Genomic DNA, 12956 nt, shown 5'->3' with positions numbered 1-12956 from the left:
CAAATAGTGCGAACATTGTGCAATCATCCACGAACATCCCCCCTCGATGGAGGGAAGGCGTATTGATGAAGCAACTGAAGATCGTTGGCCCTAGGATTCCTCCAGCGATGTCCTGGGACAGAGATGACTGACCTCCAACAACCATCTTCCTTTGTGCTAAGCATGATTCCAACTAAATAAAATTAAATCTTTGTTATAAATTTCTCCTTGCTTCTCTGATGATGCTGACTATATTTGGGATTAGGGGTTCACTCATCAACAACACTCCTGTACCTTGCTCAAGTGAGCTTGGACAGTGAACATTAACTTCATCATAGTGGCTATGACTGCCATTGCTAATCCCATCCTCACTCTCTCAGGCATCGGGAGATTTTTTTTATCATTAACATATAAAAAAATTACCATGACTTACTCGAATAAGTGCTGGGATTACGGTCTGTACTGTCTTGTTTATCACTTGGAAACTGTAGCTGTCGTCTAGTCGCATCACATTGGCACCCATGAAGGTAAAAATGGGCATGATATTATGAAGAACCTTGTCCTACAAAATAAATGCAAACAGAAATTAAGCAAAAGCCAAAACGTGGTTAATACTGTAGTAATAAAAGAGATCTGTGTACTTAGAAACAAGACAAAAAACGGTCAAGGAGGATCAAAAATACTGAGTAATGAATGCATTAATGCACTTGTCTTTTCACAGCAGTGCTAAAGGTTATAATTGGAAAATGGAGCACATAAGTACTTTAAGGGAGAGAAAAAGAGAGTTTACAAAATACAACTAAAATAACACGAGAGTTTAATGATGGACATATGCACACCTGCACTTTAAAATCCATGTAGGTTGGAGTAGAAGTGCGCACACAAGACAAAGTACAGGCCCTACAGTGTTCCTCTCTGGTGTTCACCAAACCCTTTGACCCCTCCCCTGTACTCCAGTCCATCTCACGATGCTGTCGCACCTAAGACCTAGTACTCCAGAGCCTAAGCCTGCCTTGAAAGTTGGTAAATCAGTATCCATAATAATATCCTTTAGAAGAACACTGTGTTTATTTAACATAGCATGAGGACCTTGTTCTTATAAAATCTCTGACTCACCATGAGCCCCATCACAGGATATCTGCTGGCAGGCAATAATTATTCCAAATGATTCAAAAAGCCTTTGAAAATATCACCTGACCAGGCCCAAACCCCCCCTCCCCTCCCCACAGTTAGGACAGGTTGCACTTACAGGGAACATTCCAGCAGCAGCGCCCAGGAGCAGTAAAGCATGATGATGTGTCTGAGGCATATTAGAAGCTCTGACGCATTGAACAATTAGCTCCACGTTAAACTTCTCTTCATCAAGGACATCTGTAAAATCAAAGGTGAAAATGAAACCACCTGCTTAGCTTTTTGTGCAAGTTATCAGTAGCATATCACATTTAGAAAATGATGGGAAATATTTACAAAACAAAGGCGTTTCATGTGCCATTTCCCCAAGCCTGAAAAATCATAAAATAAATTTTCATTATCAATTTTCTCTCATTCGGCTCCAATACCATGTCTGTGGCTATTCTTCGAAGTGGAAGCAAACTGTGACCATACAAAGACTATTCTAACAGAAAGCAATCCTCTGATATGGACACATGCAGTGCAGCTGGTTAGCTATCAGGAGCCTGGCTTAATGCCTCCCCCACCTAGACCATGGATACTACAAATTGTAGCACCAACCTGGAGATTCCTCTGTCTCCCCTGCCTGAGTAGGATCTCTGCTAGGCAACTTCAGTTTACATGAATGAAAGAGAAATTGCTGTGACTTGTTCTCCCTTACTACAATGCATCAAAAAAACAGTGGTTATGGGACAGGGTGTTACATTTCTGAAATAAAAACAGAAAATGCTGGAAAAACTTAGCAAGTCTGACAGCATCAGTGGAGAAAGAAACAGAGTTAATGTTTCAAGTCCGTATGACTTCTTCAGAGCTAAAGAGAAGTAGAAAGTGATGGAATTTATACTGTGTAAGGGAGGTGGAGCAGGTAAAGCAGGATAGAAGGTCAGCGATAGGTGGGAGCTAAAGAAAGATTAACAAAGATATCATGGACACAAGACAAAGGGAATGTTAATGGTAGTGGTAAGGGCTGAAGAAGGTACTGATAGTGGCATAAAGGTAAGAAAGCAGAATGTGTGAATAGCATTTCTGCCCTTGATCACACTAAATAACATACCACTGGAAGTGGTTAGCTAATACTGTTACCATAGGTCCACGGTGGTGATCTCTCTCTTTGTGCAGAACTCGATACACACATAGGGAAAGCAGCTACCATCTTTGGCCGACTCTCAAAAGGTGCATGGAATAACACCAAGTTGAATCTTAGGACCGAGACGCTGGCTTATGAGGCCTGTGTTCTCACCACTTTGTGGTGACAGTACCTGTGGGTTGGCGTGCGCCATCATGACAATCAGTGATTGGGAACGGGTACCAACATTGCAAACAATTCACAATGACACCAGGTAACCACTTCATATGTGACATTCATGGTAGAACCTGCCTCTCACAGATTGGTTTCTTCAGCCATCAGCAAAAGTGCACCACATGACACACCTGGCAATGGGAGGCTGGAATACAGCCAATCCTTTGTGGCAGACCAGGTAATGGTACCTGAACAAGCCGAGTCCTCAATACTCTAGGATGCCGTTGAAGAGTTACCAACCAGATTGGTTTAATGGTGGGACCTGAAAGAGCTGATCTGGTTCTAGGTGTAGTGGTTCTCCCAAGCGCTCCAGATAACCTTGGAAGACAATGACCCAACAGGTTGGGTGGCCTTAGCTGGACAAAGAAAAGGAAGGTTAACAAGTGCCCTGTGCTGATAAGCCATGCTGTTTTAGATGGTTAAGCTCCAGTATTACCTTACAGCATTCGCTCACGTGGGCCTCTTACCAACTGAAACGCAAATTCTCTGGGTCTCTCCATTACTGAAAGAGCATACATTCTATATTGCAGACAAGCAGAAACTATATTCATGTGGACTCTTCAATGAGTTAGTTTGAATACCATATTCCTGGTGATGGGTTTCCAGCTGGCTAAATGTAACCAGTGACTAATACTAGCTTTTGTCCAGGTTATTTAAAATTCCCCATATACTCTGCTTCCAGCTCTCCCACAACATCTTAAATTTGCATGCAAAAACTTGCATGGTTTTAGTTAAAGGCAAAGAAGACAGCTTTGTAAGTGCAAGTCATTTTGACTCCAGATTGTATTCACTTGAAACCACGATTGATTTAATCTGCAAGGAGTACCAGAATAAAAATGCGGTGCAGAAAAACTGTTTTATCCTTCACACCTTTGCTGATCCTGGTGCCTTCTGGTGATAGTTTTTGACAGAGGTTCAGTAAACAGTTTAGGACCAGCTGCTTTGTGTATTCCAGGCTGCCCTCCTCAGACAATGATGGATCCAGGCACCTGTGTCATGACAATGATTAACTGTTATTTCTCCTGTAGAATTCCTTTAATTGTAGCCCAAAAAACTGACATTCCACTTTCATGCAAAAATTAATAGAAACACATAATACAATCCCAAGCCACGCTAACAGTCGCGGAATACCATGTAAAATTAAATTTGACTTCTGCAGTCGTTGTAAACTTATAACGCAAGCAAAATATTGCCAATGCTTGAGATCTAAAATTAAAGCAGAAAATATAGAAAACGTTGATCAGGTCAGTCAGCATCGGTGGAAAAAGAAAAACATAGTTGTGTTCTGATGAAAGGTCATCAACTGAAACATTAACTCTGTTCCCTCTCTATAGATGCTGCCTGATCTGATGAGCATTTTCTCTTTTTATTACCTTAAACCTATGGGTATGACTAGTCAGCCTTTTAAAAGTTGAGTACGTATTTTTCTGTGCTGCTGTGGGGTGTTATTCTCGAGAAGGGATATAACATATACGAAAATTAAAATTATCAAACTGTTGCAGCACCAATTTCTGACCTCTGGGTGGCAGTGTGAAACTACACTTTATCATTTATTTCCTGCTCAGTGGGACACCAAGTAGCCGTAGTCAGGAATGACAGTGTCTCACCCACATTGGCGTTAAAGGAATTTAAATGAAAGCAGTCCAAAGAAAGGAAAGGGGACAGAGGGTCACAAGAAATGAAACCAGGCTTGAAACATTGAAATCTCGAATCCTGCACGGGACAGAAAACATTCAATGGCTCAAGAAAACCAGGCAGTGCTCCTAATCCATCTGCTGGCAGTGGGCAGGGAGCCAGCTCCTTCTTGAATCACTACTTTTGCCAATTAAAACTAATCATGCAGGGAGAGTGTAAGTGATAGAGCCTCATTCTCTCGCCTCATCTTATACCTCTCAGGTTCTATAATCACCAGGAACCCATCACTCCGTTGCAGTATGCAATTAATTTTATTTCTCTCCATAATATCTTTTGCATACTCTACGCAAAATCTAAGGACAGTTAGAAAGTGAGTTTATACCTTAATGATTTTGATTTCAACTTTTCCTTTTCAAAATGTCCTATCATTTCCTGAAGATCACAAAAATAAGTACAGATGGGCAAGGTTATTCGACCCACCTAGCCCATCCTTCTGAAAAAGTCTACTATTCCCTGAGAAACCTCTCGATTCCAGAGATACTGCACCCAGAAGACCATGGCTTTAACTTGTCTTTTACTAACTTGTGCTTATTCCCACTTTTTAATGTTGTGCAGAACCTGAAATAGTACTCTGCGATTAACCCATTCAGCAATGACCTGCTCACGTGCAGTCACAGGGCTGTAATCTGGTACAGGAACCCTGGTGAATTTCCTCCCCTGGTCTGTCCAGGAGAAGTAAAGCACCTCAGCCAGCACGATAGCTGAAGGTGGCTAACTGAGCACTGGGGGGGGGGGGTCCATCGGATCTTCCAGTTCCGTTAACAAGGCAAAATCGTCGATGTGCTCAGTTCTAGTACCTGGACAGAAGGTTGAAGAGTGTGGGAACCAGAATCTGGGGACTTCTGAGTTTCTTCTTATGCTGCAATAATTCCACGATGACTGTAACTCTCTGCCAGTTAATACTGCCTGTTAAAGAATCAGTCTCTGTATTCTGCAAATCTTGGGTTTTCCTTAAAAAAAAGAATCAGATAGAACATAAAACAATGACAGTCATATTTAAAGAGTCACTCTGAAAAAACTTTCAAATACCAAACATATGAAGACCAAACCTGACAAAGCCCATTAAAGTGATGGTGTTTAAATCACTAATTCAAGCATGGAGATCACTTCTCTAGGTTAACAACTAGGGCCATATTTAGCAAACAGACCTCACAAAGTAACCTGTTGTTACTTTGCGAGGTCAGCTCAATGATCGTTGTTGTAATTGTATCTTTCAAACAGAAGATTTCAGATTAACACAAAATCAAGCAACTCCTGCAGAAATATTTAATAATATCTTCATGAGAGGGCTGCATTACACAAAGAGAATACGCCTTTCTTCTCTGCAGTTTATAAGAATGTGAAGTGATTTCACTGAAACATATAAAATTCCTCGAATTTGCAGGGTAGATGCTGAGAATTTTCCCCCCTGGCTTGAGGGCCCAGAACTGAGTTGTGTGTTAGGGGGGTGGTGGGGGAGGGATAGACAGGACTCAGGATAGGAGGTTAGCCATTTAAGACTGAAATAAGGAGAAATTCTTCACTCAGAGGATTGTGAATCTTTGGAGCTCTCTACCCTAAAGAGCTGTGGATGTTCAATCATTAAGAATATTCAAGGCTGAGACTGATAGATTCTTAAACCCTAAGGGAGTCAAGGGATATGGGATAGGATGAGAAAGTAGAGTTGATGCTGTAGAATTCAGCCATGATCTTACTGAATGGGAGAGCAGGCTCAAAGGTCCATACGGCTTCTTTCTGCTCCTATTTCTTACATTGTGTTCTCAATGTTAAATACCATGGAGAAATAGAGTAGAAATTAAAGTCCAACAATTTCAGCTAAACAATAGTTCTAGCAATATGTTTCCCTAAAGAATAATTTCAATGCAGCATATAGTGGAAAATGCTGACACCAACAATGAACTTGGGTCTGGAAACAACATACCTCTGCTGTTGCATTTTCTGCCTCCTGGTCTGCTGAATGGTTGCATGGCTTTGAGATTTTTCCAAAGGTCCTAGTTCCTGGGCAATTTGTTCAGCATCAACTACAATCTGAACCACACAAACAAATAAAAATTACAGATCCCTGAAGGATATCTTTTAACCCTATCAAAATATGCAATTTAAAAGGTGCCAAAACTCATTCAGGTGATCCATGATATATGACTCAATCTTTTCTCTAAGGTGGTCATAAAAGATCCTACGACACTGCTCAAAGTAGTGCAGGAGAGTTTTCCCACTGTCCTGATCAACACCATTAAAACAAATTGTTTTGTCATTACTTCACTGCTGTGTGCAAATTGACATCTTTTACAGCCCACATTACAGCAGTGGCTACACTTCCAAAGCACTTAAATGGATGTGAAGTGCATTGAGACATCCTCAGCATATATAAATCCAAATCCTTCCGAAACAATAGTTCAGTTAAGAACATCTATTTGTCTGTGGGAGAGTTGATTGAGTGTTAAATCATTACTCTTGTGTCAAGAGCCCATATGGAAGCCAACAGCACCTTGTATCCAAGTAGGAAAAACATCAGCAGGAGGCTGATGACCCTCGTGTGCTGATGGCATCGTAGCCATGGTTAAACAAGAGGAAGATTTACAAACATGCCAGCCAAAGCAACATTCAGCATATGAAAATTGGTACTGAGAAAATGAAGTACATACTTGTTTCAATCTGCAATGCCCAATCAAAATTAGAAGGTATAAGTTTGGATCAAATAGCCCTTCCATCCTGTGCAGAAAAATCACTGTAGTCACTTTGGCTAACCTAAAAACAGATACATTGGGCACTGCTACAAACCATTAACAACATGCAAAGGTTTGCTCTTTACTGTATCCTTTTTCAGTATTTTGGAGATGGTCATTAGGCCATACGATAAGGCAAGAATAAAACAATTAAAATCTTTTCACTATTTGATGGTTAGAGAATGAGTAACAACTACAAGAAACTCTTGGTAATCTATATATCTATCCTCAATTATTGAAACAAAATAATAGTGACAGTTCAGGTGCCCAGTAAATGTTTTAAATGTGATCTTCATCAGAGGGTTAACAGCGAGATTAATGAGCCAAGGACCAGCCTGCATACTAAAAAAAAACACAACACAGCAATTTTAATAGGAGCTGTCTTTCCAATCCTATTTATTTCCGTGGTCGAACAGGCTCGTTGTTTCTTTGGCAGATATTTCACACCCACGCAGAATTTATATTACTGTGGCGTCACAGGAGAAGCAGCACAGAAATCCTTCCTTAACCTAAAAGATAAAAGACCTTATCTGCACTGATCCTAGGGCCATGATGTGGGATTTCACAGCCTTGAGCACTGAGGCATGGTTTCATTCTAACTACATCTCCAGAATATGAGATTTGACAATGCTCGGGCTATCAACCTGAATCCATACAATTTGATCATATAAGCAAACTTTCTCTTTTAAATAAAGATTTGCACTCTAATCACTGGTACCATGTTTAATCCTCTGAGCAGAGGATTTAAGTTGTGGCTTTCAAATCAGAAATACATTTGATTAATGACCTGATCAAAAATATTTTAGTTTCCTAATGTGGAGAGAATCTTGAGCAATATATGAATTGCTGCTTTTCTCAAGGAGTAATATTCTCAGAATTAAATTATGACAAAAATATACCAGCGTAGGCAGAGGAATTAAGTCTAGCACTATTAAGAAATGTCATTCATCAGGTGTTCGGTCAGCATCAGCATTACAAGATGAAAACTTAAGATTTGCAGTATTATAATGCATACAGTCCCAGCCACTTATTCACATGGGTACATTTTGAAATAGGCAACCTTGCTCGTTCTCTTCATTGTGGTCCCAATCAAGCCTGAAGAAAAATTAGTCACATAAGCCTTAATTTGTTTAAGCCCAAAAACACCCCATAGTCAAAGCTAGCGTTACTCACTCCCTTGAAAACACTGCTTATCGTCTGTGCACAGACTGCGTTTTGGCATTGCACAAGCAGGTCGAACAGCACTCCCAGCAACCTCTGCTGAATCTTCCCATCAGGCAGTGCTGCAAAGAACCGTTTTGTGATCTAGGAAAAAGAAAAAAAGTTTCAAACAGATGAAAGTACATAAGAAATAGGAGTAGACAATTTAGCCTTTCGAGCCTGCTCCACCATTCAATGAGGTCATGGCTGATTTTCCACTTCAACACCATTTTCCTGCACCATCCCCGTATCCCTTGATGTTTTTAATATATAGAAATATATCACTCTCAGTCTTGAACATACTCCAATTCCTCATCTCTGTCCTAAAGGCCTGACCCTTATTCTGAGACTATGTCCCTTGGTTCTAGAGCCTCCAGACAAGGGAACCATCCTTCCTGCATCTACCCTGTTGAGCCCTGTAAGAATTTTGTATGTTTGAATGAGATCGGCTCTCATTCTTCTAAACTCCAGAGAATAAAGGCCCAGTCTATTTAAGCTTTCCCCATAAAACAATCCCTCCATCCCAGGAATTAATTTAGTGAACCTGTGTGGCATTCCCTCTATGGCAAGTATATCTTTCCTTGGGTAAGGAGACCAATACTGCACACAATACTCCAGGCGCAGTCTCACCAAGGTTCTATATGTCAGACTTGCCCAAACTTTTCGCGTTGGGGGGGGGTGGGGGGGGGGGCCACATTTCAAAATTTTTGTCACTCAAAGGGCCAATGAGCAAATTTCAAAAGGATAAACTTTGGCACAACATTAAACATGAATTTCAAAATAAAACTGAGGTATGAAAACACTATGCTGAGCAAGAGTACAATGAGTAATAATAGAGTGAGAGTGAGTGTGTGTGTGGTTGCTCACTCACCCTCACCCACTGTGAGAGTGGATGAGTGCATGATGGTGTGTGCAGCTGAGGGTGAATGAGAACCCTGATACTAGGATACTAGGACAGACTTATGGACATACACTGCGCCCACACACACACCCCTCACAATCTCTTTCTCTGTCCTTGCACATCCCCTCCACTCTCGACACTCACTCTCAGACAACCCCTCCCTTCCCGACACACTCTCTCAGACATCCCCTCCACTCACACTCCCCTCACGTGCTCTCTCACATCCCCCCCTCATGCGCTCTCACATCCCCCCTCACACTCACATCCCCCACTCTCACACACACACACTCACATCACCCCCTCACACACACACTCACATCACCCCCTCACACACACACTCACATCACCCCCTCACACACACACTCATATCACCCCCTCACACACACACTCACATCACCCCCTCACACACACACTCACATCACCCCCTCACACACACACTCTCACATCCCCTCCTCACACACACACTCTCAAATCCCCTCCTCACACACATACTCTCAAATCCCCTCCTCACACACACTCTCACATCCCCTCCTCTCTCACACACTCTCACATCCCCTCCTCACACATACTCTCACATCCCCTCCTCACACACACACTCTCACATCCCCTCCTCACACACACACTCTCACATCCCCTCCTCACACACTCTCACATCCCCCATCACACGCACACTCTCACATCCCCCCATCACACGCACACTCTCACATATCCGCCCCCCTCACACACACTCACATCCCCCTCCACACACGCATACTCTCACATCCCCCCCTCACACACACACTCTCACATCCCCCCCCCATCACACACACACTCTCACATCCCCCTCCATCACACACACATACACTCACATCCCCCTCCCTCACACACACACACACTCACATCCCCACCTCTCACACACTCGGAATTCTGCAGCCTTTCTCTGTTTAATTAATGCTCTGCTTTTTTATTCTTCCTGTCAAAGTGAACAACCTCACATTTACCCATATTATACTCCATCTGCCAGATTTTTTGCCCACTCACCCAGCTATCTATCTATATCTGTCTGCAACTTCATGTCCTCTTCACAACATGCTTTCCTACCTATGTTTGTGTCATCTGCAAACCTAGCTACCATGCCTTTGCTCCCCTCATCTAAACCATTGATATAAATTATAGAAGTTGAGGCCCCAGCACAGGCCCCTGCGGGACTCCACTAGTTAAATCCTGCCAATCAGAAAAAGACCCATTTATGCATACACTCTGTTTGCTGCCAGCCAACCAATCTTCTGTTCATGCTCAAATGTTACCCCCTACACCATGAGCTTTTACTTTCCGCACCTTACCAAATGCTTTCTGGAAATCCCAAGTACAGGACGTCCACATGCTCCCCTTTATCCACAGCACATGTTACTCCTTCAAAGAACTCCAATAAATTGGTTAAACATGATTTCGCTTTCATAAAACCATGGTGACTCTTCCCGATTACCTTGAGTTTCTCTTAAGTGCCCAGCTATAACCACTTTAATGATTGATTCTAACATCTTCCCGATGACAGACGTCAAGCTAACTGGCCTATAATTTCATGTTTTCTGCCTCTCTCCCTTCTTGAATAGTTGGGTAATATTTGCTCCTTTCCAGTCTGATGAATCTAGGGAATTTTAGAAAATTAGCACCAACAAATCTACTACCTCATTAGCCACCTCTTTTAAGACCCTAGGATAAAGTCCATCAGGATCTGGAGACTTGCCAGCCCACAGCTCCATCAGTTTGCTCAGTACTGCTTCCCTAGTGATTGTAATTTCACCAAGTTCCTCTCTCCCTTCCATCTCCTGATTTACAGCTATTACCGGAATGTTTTTTGAATCACCTATAGTGAAGACAGAAGCAAAGTATTTGTTCATTTCATTTGCCATTTCCTTACTATCTACAATTAACTCCCCATTGTCACTCCTCTAGAGGACCAAACCTCACCTTACTTACTCTTTAACTTTCAAGAGGTATTTTAAAAAGGAAATGTTTCGATTCAACCCAGATTAAAGGTTGATTACTTAGAAAGTCAGAAATTTAATTTGTATCCACAGTTCTGCAAATTGGTAGTGGGTTGGTTAATTTTATAGCCATCATGAGCAGTTGCCAACAAGGTTTGTCCTGCAACCAGCTATTGTGTTTTTTTATTTCAATTTTTAAATATATTTTGCCATTTTAGGTTCTCAAACTTTCCTCAATGCTGGAAATCTTTTAGAAAATGCAGCACCATCCCTCATTGGATACACATACACAAGGGCAACACTCTTCATTGAATGCATATCAACATGACAATATCCCTCAGGGAACCACATATGCACAATCACAGTACTGCTTCTCAGTGAACATACAATGCACACAAGCACAGCGCTGCCCTCCACTGAAAGTATACTTGCACACACACAACTCGCACCATTATCCAACTGAATACACAGAAGTATATCATGCCTTTCACTAAACACTCTTGCACACTCAAAAGCATAGCATTACTCCTAAACAAATGCAGCCAAGCATGCCAAGCTCTCACTGAATGCATGCACAAGCAGAATATTATTTCTTCCTGTGTGCATGCAAACACATATATACTCTTCCCTGAATGCGTATGTAGTTACCTGTTCTTACTCATTCCAAATCTAAATATACATAAGTATTAGCAAACTAACAATAAACCAGCATTAACACTAAGCAATTTATTGGAAAAGATTTTTTTCCCCAGAAAACACAGCACTTATGGAGATAACAAATTAAAGTGCTGTGCTTTCCGTGAACAGTACATTTGCAGCACAAAGTACCTGTTCAAGTGCAGTGATCTGCAGTGCTGGTAACCCCTTGTACACCTCGTTGGAATTATTTAAAGCACTGATGAAAAGATTCAGACTATGTGGATCCTTTGCCAGTAATGCTGCAGAATATTCATTGTACTTTGAGAGGATCGTGTGTAGCATAAGGGCTTCATCTTTGAGAAGGGCATCAGATTCTTTCTCTAGCAGTCTCTCCATTAGGGGCAACAGCTTGGACAGTACAATCTGAAAAGTAAAATATCACATTGCATAAATGTTACTACCTTTATACAGTGAAATGAGCCCAGTATCCTTGTTACACAATGTGCCAAAGGAAAAGGTGCCTTCAAAGCTCTGGGAGCGATTTAATAATTATTCCAAAAGACACTTAAGCGGGTTGGTCTTACCATATCTTGGTTTAGTAGAATGGCAGGATGCAAAATCATCATTCTAGCATGCAGTGCCAACCAAGCTGGAGAACTCCAATCCTGGCGAACAAAATGCCACCTAATTGGCACTGCCTTTTAATTATATTTTGCCCATTGTACCCCACCCCATTTGTCATGTTGGAGCAAATGATTCCACAATCACTGGGCAATTCTACAGAATTATTCAATTCTTCTTCAATAAAGGTCACTTAACTGTGAGGACACAAATTCCAATGAGGAAAGAGTCCACTGGACAACGATCAGAAGGTGTGACTCGCACTAAATTCTGCACTTCCATCCTCTCAAAGCTACCTGCAGCACTGATCATTATCCTAGATAATTTGGCACAGACCAAGATCGACTCAAGAGACTTTCATGATTTTTATGGGTAAAGGCCCCACTATTCAATGCATTTGCCCAATGATTTCTGGGTGCGAAAGAACTGCGTCATTTTAAGGCAAACAATATCAACAATTGTTCCAACACTTCCAATTAAGGCAGACTGCTTCTTTAACAGCGTTGGGTTGTAACAGTTTTTTAAAAATTGTCTTCGGTGCCAACGCCACACTAGGTTGTGCACTTGGCACGCATGTGCAGATGCAATCACCTAAAACAAAGCTACAAAGTTCATTCAACAACAATTTATTATAATATTATGAATTTATGTAGGGCCTCCAATGGTGGAGCGGTTAAAATCTGGGTTCTGCAAAAGGCCAGAGTATGAGGTGCACAGAAATGTCTAAGAGTTGTCGGGCTGGAGAAGGTTACAGAGAT

The 12956-nt window shown here is 41.6% G+C and overlaps 1 protein-coding gene across 2 annotated transcripts in view; it reads right to left on the bottom strand.

Moving 5' to 3' along the window:
- The window catches only part of heatr1 (HEAT repeat containing 1), a 76977-nt gene that overhangs the window by 27713 nt on the left and 36308 nt on the right, over positions 1-12956 (bottom strand). For both annotated transcript variants that reach the window (XM_078557277.1, XM_078557278.1), the window contains exons 22-28: positions 11767-12000; positions 8044-8175; positions 6066-6172; positions 4942-5094; positions 3320-3438; positions 1229-1350; positions 413-541 (exon numbers count right to left, since the gene is read on the bottom strand). In XM_078557277.1, coding sequence (XP_078413403.1) covers positions 413-541; positions 1229-1350; positions 3320-3438; positions 4942-5094; positions 6066-6172; positions 8044-8175; positions 11767-12000 — 996 coding nt within the window. The remainder of the gene's footprint in view (positions 1-412; positions 542-1228; positions 1351-3319; positions 3439-4941; positions 5095-6065; positions 6173-8043; positions 8176-11766; positions 12001-12956) is intronic.

The sequence above is a fragment of the Cetorhinus maximus genome, chromosome 14, assembly GCF_964194155.1.
Source record: "Cetorhinus maximus chromosome 14, sCetMax3.hap1.1, whole genome shotgun sequence".
In the NCBI taxonomy this organism is placed as follows: Eukaryota; Metazoa; Chordata; class Chondrichthyes; order Lamniformes; family Cetorhinidae; genus Cetorhinus; species Cetorhinus maximus.
This window is presented reverse-complemented; position numbering and strand designations above follow the sequence as displayed.